At 36.6% G+C, this 19179-nt stretch overlaps 1 protein-coding gene across 2 annotated transcripts in view; it reads left to right on the plus strand.

Moving 5' to 3' along the window:
* The window catches only part of Cdh6 (cadherin 6), a 123984-nt gene that overhangs the window by 89999 nt on the left and 14806 nt on the right, over positions 1-19179 (plus strand). For both annotated transcript variants that reach the window (XM_005325664.4, XM_021726598.3), the window contains exons 3-8: positions 3171-3465; positions 6561-6680; positions 8637-8804; positions 11424-11611; positions 13154-13407; positions 18312-18448. In XM_005325664.4, the coding sequence (XP_005325721.1) occupies positions 3171-3465; positions 6561-6680; positions 8637-8804; positions 11424-11611; positions 13154-13407; positions 18312-18448 (1162 nt within the window). The remainder of the gene's footprint in view (positions 1-3170; positions 3466-6560; positions 6681-8636; positions 8805-11423; positions 11612-13153; positions 13408-18311; positions 18449-19179) is intronic.

Here is a 19179-nt window from a genome sequence, read left to right on the forward strand (position 1 = left end):
TGGATAATTTTTACTTGATGGTGAATCATTAAAAGTGAACCAGATGATTAAACTTAATGGAACAGCCACATTAAACTGAAATTAGTAAAAACACGCCTCGGGCAGGCTACAACCTTTTATTTGTTGTTGTTTAACTTCTGTCTTTTACAGTGGCCGTGATGAATGACATCACAAAAGCAAAAATCCAATTAAAATCTAAGTGCTCAATAAACCCCTAATGTCTGGTCGTCGCCACCGCTTTCGTGGGCACTGCAGGCTTCTGTTCCCGCTTTTCCTCTAGAAAGGACTGGCCCTGGGGAGCTCCGTGAAAGGGGAGGAGAATGGGGAGAAAAGAAAGGCGCTTGGAGGTTTCTGCACACCGGTTCAGACCCAATAAAGCTCTTTGTGGGGGGAGAGAAGAGGGCAGCAGGTTAAATTGTTTTATTATCAGGCAATGCTTGAGTGAAGAGGTACATCTCCCTACTAGTTTTCAAATATTGATGAATCAGAATTGTGATCTGCAGAGCAATCCCCGTCCGCACCCTCTCTCTGCATCTCCTTGCGCCTTTGTATCGTCTCCGGTGTTTGTTCTATAAGTCATCGAAATGGTCTCTCCTGACAGCTAAAAATAAGTTTCTGATTACTTTTACCTGAATAAATCTTGTGATCAGATGTGGTATTCACCTACTAAGTGTGCAACAATTACATATTGAAGTGATGAAAGAACTGGCCAAGGAGAGTGTATAATCTAGTAGAATGCAGAATATCATAAATCACATGTGAAGACAGCAAATTGCCACCAGGTAGAAGAATATAAGCTTTTGATAACAGATTATTTTACCTCAGAGATATGGGGTGCTTGCAAAATTAGGTTTTCCAAGTCCTCAAAACAAAGTTTTCAAAGTCAGAATAAGAGCAAAACCATGACAGTTATGAGCTAACAGAGAACAATAGCATTGATATCTTTAGTTTGGAAGGTGCTTTGTAATTTATAAAACATACACCGAGTTTTTAATGCATGCTTACGTGGCAATTAATGCAGTATTTGTATCTGGTCTCTAATGAGACCTCCACAGCAGCTTTATTGTTGAGCCCTTATTATCCTCATTTTACTGAGGGTCCTTGCTCAGAGAGGTTAATTGGCTCTGCTGTGGTCTTGCACTCAGTGAGGGAAAGCAAATGAACGTGACCTATTCTTGGGACTTGCACTTGGCACTCCCAACCCTGAACCAGGCTGCTGACCACAGCTGCCCTGGAGCAAGGATCTGCAGGGCAGCGGTACTGCTTGCTTTACTCATGAGTTAATGAAATGGCTCTTTAAGAGCACTCTTCGGTCATTAGGATTTGACAATGGAGAGTTAAACTTTCCCCAGTGGCTCTTTCTATGTCATCATGGTTTCAACGCTTCCTCCTTAGCATATCACATTACACAAATCATGGCATACTCTTGTTTTACATTTCTTATTGCATTTGTCTCACTTCTAAGCAATTTCCTCCCCATTCACATTTATCTTCCATTATTCCTGCCAAATAGCTTTCAAAGCTACTAATTGTATGAATAATATTCTCATTCCCAAACTCCATGATTCGCTAGCTGTGGATGTGTGGCACTGGACATGGTTTCTCTCTATCCCAAAATGAGAAAGTTGCACCGAATCATCTAGAGGGCTCCTTCTTGCCCTCAAATTCTAATCTTCTGACACTCACAAATTTATTGGGCCACAGGAAACTTTCTCGCTCCATTTTGTGCAAATGACATTCCATGGAACAGTTTTAGGAAGGCTCGTTAGAGCATTTGCTAAGCCCCTTTTTGCCTGGAGAGTCGATTTCCAGATGTGTCATGGACGCCACTCTGAGCATTCTATGTGTTAACCGTGAGGATGCAGAGTGTCACCTGTTGCTGTTGCCTTTGTTTGGGGAACACAGCTTCTCTGTCTAGATGGAGCTGAAATAAGGTAGAGGTTCACAGCCCTCCCACTAGGAAACCGTGTGTCATTGATACCGATGACCCAGGTATTAAAGGGTTCTGCTCAACAAAAAGCACTTTTAGAAAACTTGCAAATAGATGATATGAAAATCTAAACCTGTGCTGGGTGGCAATACAGAATTAAGGAAAGCACCAGAACTCAACACTGTGAGAATGATCTTCGGGGTAGGAAAGGTGGATCACTTTTCCAGGTCAGGATCACCACCTCTGTTTCTGTGGTATCCTAGCTTTCCTTATCTCATGTCACTTGGGAGTGACTCACCAGAGCAGAGCCCCTGCTCAATCTCCCTCAGGAGCTGGGAGCCCCTACCTTAGAAAGCCATCTGTTTCAACATTAGGCTGGCTCCTGGTGTCAGACAACCCTTTCCTAGATTACACTAAAATCTGAATGTCAAATGTTTACTCTTCCAAGTGACCTCATAAATTATCTAGTGTGCTAGTTTTCAAGATATTGCTCATGGCAGCACTGAAGATGTCTCTCAAATGCTTTGAGTTGAATTTTGTAAATAAATGACTATCACATCTTCCCAGAAAAGGTATTATAATCTCCATCACCAAAGACCCAAGGAGTTTATCTAGTTTTCTTAAATTCACCCAGAGGCAGAATGTACCCAGGTCTCACTGATTGGAAAACCAAAGATTTTTTTCAATAGTGTATCATTTGGGCTGGGATTGTGGCTCAGTGATGGAGCGTTTGCCTGGCATGTGTGAGGCACTGGGTTCAATCCTCAGCACCACATTTAAAAAAAAAAAAAAAACTGAGTGAATAAGGTATTGTGTCCATCTACAACTAAAAAAAATATATATATTTATTTTAAAAAATAGTATATCACTTATATCATATGTTTGTGTGCATGCAAGTAAGAATGTATTAGTAGAATCCAAAAACTGTTTCCTTCCAGCCAGGCTTATATGTCCTTGGGCATCTTAACTACTTCTCTGTCCTTTACCTTTCCCTTCTCCAAAATAAGAAGGTAACTAAATTTCCCTGCTCTGTTTTGGTTCTAGAAAGTTCTTTGATTATAAGGAAGCATGTTCATTAATATATGGCATTTGCTATTGAGGGGTTATGTAAACAGCAAGGAAAAAAGTAGCTGTATGCCTTAGAAAGCATTAAATGAACGTAGCATGCTCATAAAAACAAACCAGTTTAGGATGACAAGCTTGACTTTTACTTTCTTTAATTTTTTTTTCCCTACACTAGTTACATTCAGACCAGGATAGAGGAGATGGATCACTTAAATATATCCTTTCAGGAGATGGAGCAGGAGATCTCTTCATTATCAATGAAAACACAGGCGACATACAGGCCACCAAAAGGCTGGACAGGGAAGAAAAACCCGTTTACATCCTTCGAGCACAAGCTATCAACAGAAGGACAGGGAGACCCGTGGAGCCAGAGTCTGAATTCATTATCAAGATCCATGACATCAATGACAATGAACCAATATTCACCAAGGACGTTTACACAGCCACTGTCCCCGAAATGTCTGATGTTGGTGAGTGAGATGTGACTTCAACCAAGAACTTGTTGGGGATCCACCAAGTTAAAAAGGGTAGGAGCTATGTGTACCGAGTTGAAAGAGTCGAGATGCTATTACACTTTCAAACAATCCATATGTCCTTTCTGTAAGTGCATCATGCTGCCTAATGCTAGTTCCATCTCATCTGGTGGTTACGGTTAAGGAAACAGCATTTCCTCTCATGATGAGGCTCAGCCGGGGTGAGAGGTTAGAAGTGAGACCATTAGATCTGCTTTCTCTCCGCCCTGTACTCCCTCTGTTTCTTGGACTGAAAGACAGCAGTCTTCTCCATTTCTCTCCATCCACATGAATATTAGGCTCCAGGGGAATACCTCCCCAATGAAATGAATTTATAGTTCAGTCTGAACAACAGTGTGGTTGTTTTAAGTAATTAAATCTGGAAAAGATTTCAAGAAAACTTTAAAAAAAAATCCATAAATAGGGGTTAGGGTTGTAGCTCAGTGAAAGAGCACATGTGGATCACTGGACACCACTTAAACATAAAACAAAGGTATTGTGTCCATCTACAACTAAAAAATAAAAACATGGTATGTGGGGGCATATCCTTTTACGAACAACTGGAAATTGAGAGACTTTCATGACATTAATGTGTAAAATTAATATCGTATGCACAATTTCCCTGCCAATTTTAATTTTAGTGTGTGTGGATTTTATTTGTTAGATTGTTAAATTGTGAGAAGGTAAACAGGATTTAAATTCAGGAAAAAATCCTAGTGATGTCATTCTTTGAAACATTAAAATACTTCATGGAAGACAGTAGCAAATTCTAAACCACTCATGTACAGGGTTGTTTTTATTTTCACTCTGTCATATTCAGAAGAGCTGAAATTACATAATAACTTTTCTATGATTCTGTCAGTCAGATTTCAGAGAGATTGTAGTTCACAGATCCAAGACTTGAAAAATATCCAATCCAGGGAAATGATTTGTAAAGCATCTAAATTTTCGCCTGAGGAAATTGCTCATCTCGTTGCTTGAAGCCACTTTGCTTTGTTAGAAAAATCATAAGCCACCACTAAAGCAAAGAAGGAGTTGGAATTCTTTGAAGAGGAAGATTTCTTAGGAAGTATAATATTTCTTAGGATGGATATAGATATATATAGATAGAGACGTAGATACAGATTCCTCTAGATAAGAAAGGGAAAAAGAATTAATGAAAGACAGCTTTGTCACCAGCACCACCCAGTCATGCACTGCACAACTCCAGGGCCTGACATTCATTTTTGAAGCCATGATAGCCAATTTACAAATACATGGAAGTAATTGACAGTGACATACATTTCTTGAGAAAGGGAAGGTTGTTTTTTTTTCTAATTTCTATGCAGGCATAATAATGTGATATTCATCATTATAAATTAATATGCAATTAGTATAATATATAAAGGCATCTTAAAGAAATTTCATTAAGCGAGTGGAACAACATCAGGGAGGTGAAAATGGATTTTTGGTACCAAACAAACCTAAATTCGAAACCATCTACACTAATAACCAGCAGTGTAGCCTTGGGCAAATTACTTGATTTCTCTGAGCCTGAGTTGTTTGATTCTCCAGTTCTGTATCTATAAAAAATAATGATAATAAATGTCAACTCCTAAGGGTTATCCTGAGGCTTAAATAAGAAAACAGGTTCAGACCCCCTAGTACAATCTCTGGCAACTAATAGGCACTTAAAACATCTACCTAATCACATTCCGAAAGCAGTCAGATTTTGTATTAATGCAAATAAGAGCCTGATGTTTGTTGACTTCTGTTAGTTCTCTCTTTAAAATCCCGTGATGCTGGCGTTCTCTCCTCCTCCTTTGCCAAATTACAAGGTGGGTGCTGTATCTCATGCAGCAGCACGAGACATCCAGAGCATTCAACCCTAACAGAGAACAATTTATCTGTTCAATAACTGAAATTGGTTAGGTATCGCAAAAGCAACTTGACAACTCTGATATTCCCTAGATGGAACTTCTCTGCCCTTTTCATGGATAGGAAGACTCCAGCAGTATGCCCACTGCTTGCCTAATAGGATTATCAAAAGCAGCCATAAAATGGTCTTAATCAGGGGGGTTCATTCTTTTTGAAAGTCACAAAGCCTTTTGAAAGTGAAATAAAATATGTGCATGTTCTTTCCAGTGAAACACACATGTAAGCATACACATGAAAATTAGCACGGGGTTTCAGGGCGGGTAAGGATACTTTGAAAGTTTTAAGGTGACTCTTGTCCCTAAATTAAGAATGCCAGCCTAAACTACATTAGTCTTACTTGTATATGTAATTATAATCATTGTTTGAAATTACAGCTGCCAGATGTTTATAAATTCATTCTTTATCTAATCTTAAGTACCTCTTAAGGTTCAAGGTCTTTCAGGATCTTGGAATTACCAGATAAAATATTTTTTTTAGGATGGTAAGTAACAGGAAACCCAACTCAAAGTAGTTTAAAGAATAAAAGTATTACTGGTCACATTACTTTAATCCAAAAGTAAACTGGGCTTTGTACAGATCTATGGGAATTCTGGGTGTTTCTTGGCTGTTTTTAAGCTTATACAGCTTTGTCCCCAGGCTGGCCTTTCTCAGATCACAAATAGCTGTTTGTGGCTTCACATCAGCACCTTATAGTCCAAGAGACAAAGCATCAATGATGCAGGACTTCTAGCAAAATCATGAGTGGCCCAAGGAATAGAAAGCTCCTCAATTCATGCCTATCTGTGGACAAAGTAATGCAAGTTGCTAATTGATTTAGTCCTGAATGACTTGAAAAAGTCACTACAGCAATAATCCAGTCAGATCCATCATTGGAGATGGGTTGGGAGGAGTTCCACTCAAGGTCATGATCACTCCATGCTTCTCTTCAACCTAATCCTCACAGTATTTATTAGTTGGTTACACCCCTTCAGAGTTAAGAATCCAAGGCTTTTTAACCTAGCATCCTACTGAAGTTCACCTCTTTCTTGTCATGATAACTTCACACAAATTAAGGTCATGCTTTCTTTTTATGTGTGTATCAAGAAATATGGAAAACCCTTAATTTGTTTTCAGTTTATGCTTCTGTGTCATTACAGGGACATTTGTTGTCCAAGTCACGGCAACCGATGCTGATGATCCAACTTACGGAAACAGCGCCAAAGTCGTCTATAGTATCCTACAGGGACAGCCCTATTTTTCAGTTGAATCAGAAACAGGTAAGAATTCATTTTTGGCCTTCTTTTTTATTTATTTTTTTATAATCTATAATTTTAATTGACATGCTCAGCTGAGCTAGCATATTTTTTAATAAAAACAATCAGCATGATTGAATTTTCTTGTATTCTTCTGCCAAACACTAATGATATATTTGTAAGCATGACATCCGGATCATTTTAATCAAGAAACCTGACAATGAACCTTTCATCTAATGTATTTATATAGGGCAGATTCAGAAAAATTATGCAGTCTATTCTTTTTCTTCCAGTTTGGGGTGAAGCTAAAAGATTAACCCTTTCTGGTCGGGCTATTTACCCATATTCTGGTTCTTCTGTTTCTAGCTATTGGGTAAGACTGCATCTCTCTCTTCTGCTCCGATGCTAGACATAGCCATGTGATTGATTGATTGATTGATTGGGGCAAATAAAATGTGGCAGTGATGCAGAGTTGGTGCACAACCTGCCACATCCCCCTCCTCTGTCCCAGTGATCCGGGAAACTATGTTGAGAAGGGTTTACCCTGGATGGCCAGTGTTGCCATGAGCAGAGCATCCCGCTCACCTCCCAGAGCATGGGCAAAGCTCACACTTCAGTTGTGTTAAGTCCCTGAGATGTTGTGTTGTTTGTTGTTACATCATTGCCTAGCTCATCCAGATTTGGCCCTAATACAACAAAGCCTATCACCTTATAAAATCCTTCCTTCAACAACTCACTTTTCTGTATTTTTTTTTCCCACAGAATAGCATCCTATGTGATGATGATTTGGGTTTTTTACAGCATTTGTATTGTAGAGTAAATTCTACATGTATTTGCCAATTGTAAAAGGAATCAAGTTTCTTTCCTACATTTTTCAAACATCCATTATTATGGTAGAAATCCAAACCTTTCCAGGTTCCTACAAGCAGTTTGAAATCTAGGTATTAAAAGGTGCGATGAACTTGGGAAGAATTCCAAGGAGAAAGAAAATGTAGAATTGAAAAACAATAAGAAGGAAAAATTAGAATTATTCAGATAAAGGATAAAAAGCTAAGGAGAATCTCCTATATTTAATAGACAGGTACTATTATGTGGAGAACAGAAAGCACTGCACTTTGAAGTCAAGTCGATAGGAATAAAACTGACCTGGTGTCTGAAGTATTCTTGTTAAAAATTAAAATGATATTTTCAGCTTCATTACTTGTTAGGCACTGGAATGTGCAACCATAGAGGATTATAAAGTCTTCTCCAGTGATTTTTAAAAGAAAGTTAATTTAAGCATAAACCCTATATAGAAATCAGGCAAACTTTTAGAAGTTCTTTCAACTAATTATCTTATAACTGCCTAACAACAGAGACAAATTTAACCTAACTTTAAAATTGTTACTGTTGGGACCAGTTGAACTAATATTCACATAAGCTTTAGGAAAAACTAAATTCTCCAGGATCATATAATACGATAATTGTGAGAGAACCAATGCTGTGTATTCTTAACACCATAGTTTTGTGGTTTCGAAAAACCTCAGAACACTCATTATGGTAGGTGTATTTGAGGAGCAATTAGCCAGTTCAGTCATGCGGTACCCAGAAGTCAGCTCAGTTTCTTAACAATTTGCTCATAATGTACCTGAATATCTTTTATCAAGCAGCTACCATAACACACCTTTATATCATAGGTCAAGTTAGATTTTGCTGTACTTAATATTTATAGAACAGGCAGTCCATACCATTGCAGGATTTGACTTGTACTTGTGTTCATTCTTCTGTGTTACAGGCTTTTTTAAATGTGTCTCTCTCTCCCCTATGTGGTTGTAATATCCTTCAGTATAAAGGCTGTATATAATCATCTTTATATCACTATGACATCTGCATGGTGTTTTGCATATTGTGGGTGACAGTCTATGTTTGTTTGCATAAATAAATGATTCCGTAAAGTATTCTAAATGCATCCCTTTCCACTCCTAAATTTCACATCCATAGGTATCATCAAGACAGCTTTGCTTAACATGGATCGTGAAAACAGAGAGCAGTACCAAGTGGTGATCCAAGCCAAGGACATGGGCGGCCAGATGGGAGGATTATCTGGGACCACCACAGTGAACATCACGCTGACAGATGTCAACGACAATCCTCCTCGATTCCCCCAGAGTAGGAACATTTGATTGAAAAAGTTTCTTCAATGCCGTATCATAAACTCTGATTTCAAAAATGTTTATTTTCCATTTTCATTATTGTCAAAATTAGTGGACTTCATAATTAAAATTATGGCACTTTTATTAAAATTATTAAAATGAGTTGACAACACCACTTAAGCTCAGGAAGTGTGAACATTTATGTTCCTCCCTTGGTAATTAGCTGAGCGATTTCTGATATGGCTGTTGTAAAAACAGCATCATTATTTTCTTTTTCCTTATTAAAAAAGACTGCCAGAGACATAAATTTGCTTGCACAGAACATATGTATACAAGCATGCTGCTATTTGTTAGGAAAAACTTGTCTTTATGTTTTGTGAACTTAATCAGGCATGTAATCTCTTTTAAATCCTCACAAAGCTTCATAAGGAAAGGATTTATCATTTTCCTGTTTCTAAAAATATAACTGTGGAAGTAACTATGTACTTAATCCATTTGTAATCATAAATAGTTTTCTACATTATGGTTAATTGAGATACCAAACGCCGTCTATAACATCATTAACTCTTATGATTAGGCAGGAGGAAGAAACAACACTCATCAGTGCTGAGTTTGTATCAAGCATATGCTTGATTCTTTCACATAGAGCCGCCCAAGTGGGGACCAGTTTTAATGCATTTTCCTCCACGAACACCATCTCGTAAGAAAGTTATCTCAATTATTAAATAGAAAACCCACTTACTTCATCACAGCATTTTCTAAAAACTGTAGAATGGAGAATCACATAGATCATTAAAAAGTAGTTATATTTTTTTTTCAAGAATTTATTCAGAGTTAGCAACATAGCAGAGTAGCTAATTTCTGATAAAAGAGGTAGAAGAAATGTTTTATGAGTGCTAAAATTTCCCCCAAGAAACCTGAAAATATCAAGATCACCAACATTTTTCCCAAAAATCTCCTCTTCAGTGTGGCAGTCCCCTGGGGAGGGTTATGTTGGGCTTCACCAGCATCTTGGTACCAAGGGGACATGTAACTACTCTTTCTTCACTTAGCCTGTGTCTTGTTATGTGACATTGCATTGAATATAGAAAGGTGCAGGAGGCCCTTAAAATGGAAGTTGAAGACATTAGAGAAACACTTAACCCATTTTATCATTTTACCAAGGATGAACCCAATACTCAGGAAATTAATATGATTCAAGAACCCTATTTTAGTGGTGGCACAGTCTGGTTTTGGTTTTTCCAAAACCATTTGCATGAATGGTTGACAGAGTGTAATATATGACAATAGACTAACTTTCTGTTTCACTAGTTTATTTTTGTTTTAGTTTTAATTAAATGATGTCCTTTCAGATCTAAACTGAAATTCACAGGTAGTCTTCTTAAACTAATTTTGTAAGAAGAGGATATAACGAAAATTCCTATCTACAAACTAGAAGTTTTGAATTAATAATACAAACATAATCATGGGAGAAACCTATGCATAGATAAAAATTATAATAAAATTTTAAAGAGTTGGTTATTAAAAATTTGCTTTATCACTCATTGTATTTATCTATATCCCTAACTCAGCAACTAAATCCAGCTATGTATATGAGTAAAAGGATATATTCTTTAGACATATTCATCAAATTGCTATGATTTTACTTTCACCTTCTGCTAATATTAGCAGAAAGAACTTTTTAAAAGAATACCTAGTAATTGACTTCAAGTCACAGTTCTGGCTAAGTCCTTCTCTCCTCTTTCTGATTGATTAGATTAACAGGGGGCATTGAAAACTTGTGGTTTCTCTTATAGAATTCAATCATTTTCATAATGACACCATAAACTTAGAAGCCTTGTTACAGAACAAGATAAATGTTCTCCATTTGCAAGGATGCAGATCATGAAATAGATGGGAGGAAAAATTTTTTTGTACCAGGAATTGAACCCAGGGGCACTTAATCACTGAGCCACATCCCCAACCCTTTTTTAAATATTTAACTTATTTAGAGACAGGGTCTCCCTAAGTTGCTTAGAACTTCGCTAAATTGCTGAGGCTGGCTTCAAACTTTTGATCTTCCTGCCTCAGCCTTCTGAGCCACTGGGATTAACAGGCATGCACCACCTGACCCAGCAGAAGAAATATTCTTAACAATCATGATAGTGAAGACATAAGGAGAATAGGGCACCATTAATTATTTTGAAGAAAGAATGAATCTGCCTCCATCCATGTCCTAAGAGACTCTTCAAAAATGGGTTTCGTTTTTACCCTAATCCCCGCCCTTATCCACAGTCTTTGCTTTCTGCAATTTCACTTACCCGGTGGGTGTCAACCACAGTCCAAAAATATTAAATAAAATATTCCAGCATCAACAACTCCTAAGCTTCAAATAACTGACTACAGTATAATTGTTATAATTGTTCTAGCTCTTATTATCAATTATTATTATCTCTTACTATGTCTCGTTTGTAAATTAAACTGATCATAGGTATGTATATGAAAAAACAGAACGTACTGGTTATAGGACTTAGTACTACCTGTAGCTTCAGGCATCCACTGGGGGTCTTAGAACACTTTCCCCATGAATAAGAGATTACTTGTGACATAGCATTCTTAGTCTGTGTTTGACTCTCATCTCTCTGGTGATTAATAGGTACATATCAATTTAAAACCCCTGAATCTTCTCCACCGGGTACACCAATTGGCAGGATCAAAGCCAGTGATGCTGATGTTGGAGAAAATGCTGCGATTGAGTACAGCATCACAGATGGTGAGGGGCTGGACATGTTTGATGTCATCACAGATCAGGAAACCCAGGAAGGAATCATAACTGTCAAAAAGGTAATGCCACCTCTTAAATCTCATACAAATAAACATGCTTTTCTCTGGTTCCCAAGTTATCAGGGGCAGTTAACATCTCATATAAACATTCCTTTAGACTCTGAGTTTGTTATTTTAGGAAAATGCCAGTTCTAACTATATTAAGACCTCTTGCATTGGCTTTTGGGGGGGTCTAAATAATTTTATGCCTTCATTAATACCATACTTTTAATAGCTTTTATATACAAACAAAAATATGAAAAATTGTGCTGCATATGTGTTATAAGAATTTTAATGCATTCCACTGTGATGTATTTAGAAAATAAAATCAATTAAATATTAAAAACAGCAAAAAAGAATCTCCTAAGTAAATAAATAATATAAACAAATGTTATACATGAAAAACATGGAATAAGTAATATAAATGAACAATAAGGAAGGAGACAGTGCCAGATATTATTCTAGGTCCTGGAGATGCAATGGCACCTACAAATGGTCTCTGCTGTCATGGAACTTCCAGTTCATAGGGGAGGAAAAAATAGAAAGCAAGAAAACAAACCAATAAATGTGTAACTAAAAATTGCAATAGGTATGTTAAAGGAGAAGAGTAATTCACATAGTGATGCAGATGACCTGAATTAGAGAAGATATTTAAGTGATACAAATTTTCTGCAGCTACTTTAAGCTCTTTTCTGAAACACGATGATAATAAATCTTTTATGTCCCAAATTCCTCTTATTTGCCAATGTACTTATGCATTAATTTAACCCCTCCCAAAACTAGTGTCACAGTGTGGCAAAAGCTAAAAACCAATAAATTGTATGCTTTGAGGCTAAACACATTAATTTGGTTGATTTTTTTATGATTCCTCTTTTATCAGGTATAGTATAATAATTTCTCCCTCCTTTAGCACACAGTTGTGTTTGCTGGTAAATATAAACGTAGGTGGATATAAATAACAAAAATTTTCCCCTTAAGCTCATGTCCTAATATCTGGAAACACAATAAAACATGTTTAAGTGACACTGAGACCAATGTTTTATATCATAATATAATTAGGAAGCCCATTAGTGTGCATTAACCTTTTTAATTTTCTTAGTGCCTGATAAGATTTGAACTAAAATTTTGCCTAGCCAACTAAATCACATTCACTAACGTCTTGATTAATTATCTTTCTAGTGAGCCTTGTCATATTCCCATCTAAAACTAAAAGTCAGCAATAAGCATTTGGGTTTGTTGTGTCTCCAAAAGCAAAAATTTTCTTTCTAAAGATTTTTAACAACAATGATTATTATTCCTTTCTTGGGTCAATAATTAGCTCCGTGCCCTTATCAAGATGTCATTTGGAATATTTTATTAACTCATGCAAAAAAAAATTTAATCTATTTTATCTGAATGAGGAATAGGGAAACCATATGCAAACCTGCAGTTCCCATTGCTGACTACACCTTAGAATCACGGAGGGGGGGGCGGGGGGGGGCGGGGGGCGGGGGGGGGGTTGAAAATATAGATTACATCCCCACCTCAGGTATTTGCCTTAAATATGTCACTTTCCTTCCCAAGTTTTTGGACTTCGAAAAGAAGAAAGTGTACACCCTCAAGGTGGAAGCCTCCAATCCCCACGTGGAGCCCCGATTTCTCTACCTGGGTCCCTTCAAAGATTCAGCCACGGTGAGAATTGTGGTAGAAGATGTGGATGAGCCTCCAGTCTTCAGCAAACTGGCCTATGTCCTACAGATAAGAGAAGATGCTCAGATTAACACAACAATAGGCTCGGTCACAGCCCAGGATCCAGATGCTGCCAGGAATCCCGTCAAGTAAGCACACTCCTGCACCATCTCTGTCATATGTCTCCACCAATTTAGATTCAAATATCCACCTGCACCTTAGAAAAAGAGGAATGGCTTTTTTTCCAATTAAACAGTTGTGTTTTCCTGAAGAAAAAAAAAAAAAACTATTCCAAATATCACCTTTGACTCTGTACTCAGTGCATAAAGATTATTTTAGCAGCAGCATGAAGCTAAAATACACTAAAATTGAAAGGAAAAAAAAAAAAAAAAAAGATGAGCTCAAGATGTATACTGCTTGCACCGGAGGTAGTGTGAGGTAATGCAACTCAGTGTCCTGGGCTTTGTTTAAGGTTCAAGATTTTCCTAGGGTTTAAGATTCGTCAAAGTAAAATGGAGAAAATAACAAACTAGGCACTGGGCTTGAGAGTCTGTTTTCCAAGTGTTGGAAGAACCTATCATGTAACACTTAGAGGCAGAATTATGCTCCATTTGGATGCATAACTTTTCCTCTTGCGGATGTAAATAAAAACAAGAACCATTTCATGCTATATGTCTGTGAAATCCAGGGGAAATTAATAAAGCAGAATCCAAATTTATGCTATGTAAGCAAGCTCTGTTTTCCCTGTACTTCCCTGACACATTAGTTGTAAATCATGTGTTCCAGAAAGCCTCATTGCTCTTGGGGACCACTAATGCTCTGAATATTGTAGAATCTTATGAAAATACTGGAGTCTAGCAACCTCCAACCTTCAGCCAGTAACTAAGGTGACTAATGAGAAGAGTGCTAAGCCAAATATCATTGTGTAAATTATTCCTCATAAATACAGTAAGCAAACAAAAATGCTGTATGAGAACTCTTGTGAATCCCACAAATATATTCTGGTCAGGTCACCTACCATATGTCAGGCATGTCCTGGAACTAGGGAATGCTAGACACAAAGTCCTGATTGCAGGGAGCTTATAGAAAGAAATAAAAAAATTGATAAATATATAATGTGTCCGGTGAAAATAAATTCTAAGCAGTAAAATAGAGCAGAGTATGGAAACAGAGGTGCTATTTTAAATAGTGTGGTCAAGCTCAGTGGTAGGGAATCAATGGGGCAAAGATTTGAATGAAACGAAGGAATGAAGTATGCTAATATCTGGGGGAAGACCATTCCCAGAAGAGGTAGAGCAGAGGTGAGGCCTGATATCAGCTCTTGCTTTGTGTGTTGAAGGAGTAGCAAGGAGGCCTGTGCTGCTAGAAGACAGTGAGGGAAGAGAGGCCAGGTAGGAGGCAACAGGGAGGGCTGGATGGCGGAGGTGAGCGTGGCAGGTCCTATGTGGCCCCTATAGTCCATGGTAGAGATTGGACTTTCTTCTGACTGAGTTGAGAAGCCACTGAACACTTTGAGTAGAAGCATTACCTAATGCAAAGCTACTTTTTAAAATGATCACTGGGTTGCTCCATGATGAATGTTACTGCAGATTAAACAATTTGAGGCTGTCAGGCAATTGTTTTCCAACTTTTTAGCCATCGAGACCTCTTTGTTTCCATGAAACTTATGACACCCCCACATCTAAAAATACAAAAATGCCTGACTTATTTTCAAGTAAATAGACTTGTCATATCATTCTACTGGAGTTTCTATAAGATACCTTGGATTGGACTGTGTCAACCCAAAGCAGCCACATGTGAGCCTTTGGATCAAGTATTTCTCCATCCATGCTTAATATTATTAATAAGGAAAACGAAAGATGGCTTTCACTTCCATAGCACAAGTGATTCAAGTGCTCTCACAATTATTCTCTCATTTGGAGTATATTCTAACTGCATAAGGAAAAATATCTTAGCAAATCAGTGTCAAGTCCAATTTTAAAGTGTTAATGCTCAAAAGTTTACAAATACAAGCTTCACTTACCTCTTGAATAGATCAACTTGTTTTTAATTTAAGAGATAATGTCTTTTGGGAATATAGGCTATATACTTCTATATCTATGTTACTTTTTATATGAAATACCATTTTTACCCACTGCATTATTTCATGTTTTATGAAAGGAAGTAGTTAGCTTGTCAAACTGGGTTAACTGTTAGTTAATTTTAAAGGTCTTTGTTTTTGTTTGTTTGTTTGTTTGTTTTTTGCTTCCAGACTTCCCTTTGTATGGATTTGACATACAAATATAGATTTAAAGCTAGAAATACACCTAGATAGATTGATATAGAAATATAGGTTCCAGTGATTCCTTTTCTAGGATAAAAGTCATTCTTATATTAGGAAAGTACGACTACACATAGTTTTAGGTTATTCTAAGCATAAATATTGAACAACTAGGTTCAATGTAGTACGTACGTTAGGTGAACAATTAAGACCCTTCTTCCCCAAACATTGATTTATTGTTAGGCAGCTATAATATTTAATTCTTTAATCACAAGAACATAATTTTCTGCCAACAATTTTTATCACCAATGCCTTTTGAAACCCTTGAAAGAATCTTATGTCACTATTAATACCTACTATGAAAAATTTGTATGCAAACACACCTCCTTTCCCAGCCCAGAGATCTTCCTGCCTTGAGGATACATTAGAAGACAAATTATTTAATCACAAATACACTGAAGCCAGGGTGGGGGTGGTGGTTTGAGGACATCCCAGCAGAATGATCTGCTACAATCATAATGGGATTGATTACCTTGCTTTCTATTAGTGATGTTTACAATCAATGTTTATAGATGGTAAATGTCTCTGTTATAAATTGAAATTGCTTTAGGGAAAAACAAAAAGCAAATAAGGCTTTATGTAAAAGAATTTTTCATACGGAAAGTGGGCATTTTAGATTTTTCTGCTAATTTTTTAATCTCCCAATTAGGGGAAAGTAATACAAACGTCAGTATTTCTTAAATAGTTCCTCTTCCTTTAAAATTTAAAGCTGCCTTCAATGAAAACTTTCTCACTGCTTACCCTTTATTTCAAGACTTGATGGAAAAAAATATGATTACTTTTAAAACTTTAAACTGTAACAGGAGGCAAAGAGACAAAGAACAAAAAAAGATTACTGCTGTATATAATTGTAGCAGCTTATAAAGGCACTAATCGGCACTTCTTAAGCTTGACATTTTTCATGAGAGAAAAAATATGTTTGTAGATAATTATTGAATGTCTCACAAAGTCTATGAATATTGAGATTTCCTTTTGGTAATTAACCATGTGTTATAAATATTTATCATCCTCAAATTTAAAATGAAGAAAGGTGATCAAGTAAATTCAATGTTGTTGCCTAAATTCTTAACAAATGTTGATTCATGACAGATAGGGTAAATGCAATAGCTTTTTCATCTGTTTCCACTGTTTTGATAATAAAAATCATTGGATCACATACACTGAAGCTAAAATTCCAACCCAACTTGTACCCATTGTAAACTTCATTAATTCTGTATAAAGTCAGATTTAAATAGCCTACAATAACTGAACGTCTATTTCATCTAGACACCTGCTAGATGACAAAAATAAATTTTATTAAGGTAAAACACATTGTTTATTATAACTCACTACTTACATTATAAATAAAAATGATTCCTTGAAATAACATTTTGGACATAGTATAATATTATCAATGAGTAACAATTTTTCCCAGAGAATTCATACTAATTCCATATTTCCAACTAGTTAAGTCATTTGCCTGAATTGTATTTCTAAGATGACATGTATAAACCTCCTATCATAAGTTTTGAGAATCCATCTAAAATGCACATTTTCTACAGCCCTTAACATCAACTTTCTTCAGTGTTTTCTCTTAAATGCCTGTTTGCTCATAAACATGCATACATAAGTACTTTTTCACCTTACATGGCTACTCTAAAACCATAAAAAATACATACATATGTAAATAAACTTTTTAAAAACTGATGGTAAATTTGTAAATAAGATTAGATTTTCAAAATCTATGAGTCTTCTATCAGTATCAGGGTTGAAAACTCTGTCCCTTGGTTTCTAAGACATCACTTTTGTTCTTTGAATATCTCCAAATTCCCCTTCTCATCTGTTCAGCTCCTGCTCTGATCCCACCACTGTTCTGTCCTGGTGGGTCTTTGTTCTCCCATTGGTGCTATCAGTGATCCTGTCCTTAGTGCTTTTCCCCTTTCACTGGATGTTGAATGAGAAATCTAGGTTGTCAGTCCAGATCTTTATCCTATGCATCCAACTAGGTATCTTCCCCTGGACCTTCCTCAGGCATCTCAACCTCAATGCATTAAAAATGGAACTGAAGCCAGTCCCCACAACCTGTCTTCCCTCCTCTTCCATCAGCTTATGGCAGAACCATCCAACCATTCTCTTCCATTCAACCTGAAATCTTTGCTAAACATGATTTAGACTATGATGCTACCTTGCTTGGAAACCTTTGGTAAATTTATGGTGAATTTAGAATAAAGCCCAGCTCTTCATGAAGCCAACCCATCATTTCCGCAGTCTGGACTCTGGATCCCTCTCCAATCTCATCTCCTACCTCCTTTTCCTTCTTCACTAAACTTGGCCACACTAATTTTCCTTTGCTTCTTACCAAAAAATAATAATAATAATAATTAAATGAATAACAGAAAAATAACCAATGCCCTACATTATACACAAATACACATACACATTCTGAGTTCTATAAAACTTGAGTTTAAAATACGAAATATGTAATTACCATAAAAACTTGATCCAAATTATATATTTTTAAAAAACTGTAGAGGTGACTCTTAAAAGCATGCACCTTGTTCTAGTGAGCTTACTGGTAACACCTCCATCGTAAAGAACTGATTTCTCAGGATATTTTACTTAATATTAAGTTCTAGGTATTTAAATATGCAGTACAAGTAGAAAGAAATTCATATAACATATATTCTGGATATTGCTTTTTGATGTGAGGATAGCAATTCTAAAGCCTTTCTAAATTCTACCCTGCATTTTCAGGTATTCTGTTGATCGACACACAGATATGGACAGAATCTTCAACATTGATTCTGGAAATGGTTCAATTTTTACATCAAAACTTCTTGACCGAGAAACACTACTGTGGCACAACATAACAGTGATAGCGACAGAAATTAGTAAGTCCAACCTGGTACTGCTGCTGTCCCTGATTGATGGAGCGCATGTCCCAGCTAGGGCTCCTGGAGCATGGCCAAAACTCGCCACCACACCTCAATGATCCTGCTCAATATGTATTGAGGGAAAATCCCTGGAATGGTTTGAAGTGATGTTTCTTCTAACTGAGGGGTGGTTCATTCCTACATGGAGAGGAAATTGTGGAAGTTTATAGTTTGGAAAGCGTGGAATGAGAGTGTGACTTGATTGAGAGTGAGACTGGATTGGTACTATTAGATTTGATTCTAAAATGCATGTAAAGTTAAAACATTATAGAAACAGCTGGGAAAAAATGGACTTTCCGACATTGCAAAGACAGAGGAGGGAAAAAAAGAGTTCAAGTGTCTTTAAAATGTAGACATGGTCTAGAAATCTTGTGAATATTTATTCCTCAAACTTTCTTGGAATTTCCATTTTGAAATTTGTACAGAATTAAGAGGCACAAATGATCATTTTTCCATAGTATATCAAAGTAAGCAATACAGATCACCAAGTAATCAATAAAATGTTCAGAATGAATTTTATGGTTCTCCCTGTGAAAACTAAGGCAAAGAAACACAGTGCCAAAAGAATATTTCAAATAAAATGATTATACTTCAATGAAAATTAATATGAATTATAAACACAATGTTTGGACTGAGATACATGAAATAAAAAATGGTCTTTAAAATAATGTTTTAGTATTTAAAACGAG

Source organism: Ictidomys tridecemlineatus, chromosome 1 (genome assembly GCF_052094955.1).
Source record: "Ictidomys tridecemlineatus isolate mIctTri1 chromosome 1, mIctTri1.hap1, whole genome shotgun sequence".
Taxonomy (NCBI): domain Eukaryota; kingdom Metazoa; phylum Chordata; class Mammalia; order Rodentia; family Sciuridae; genus Ictidomys; species Ictidomys tridecemlineatus.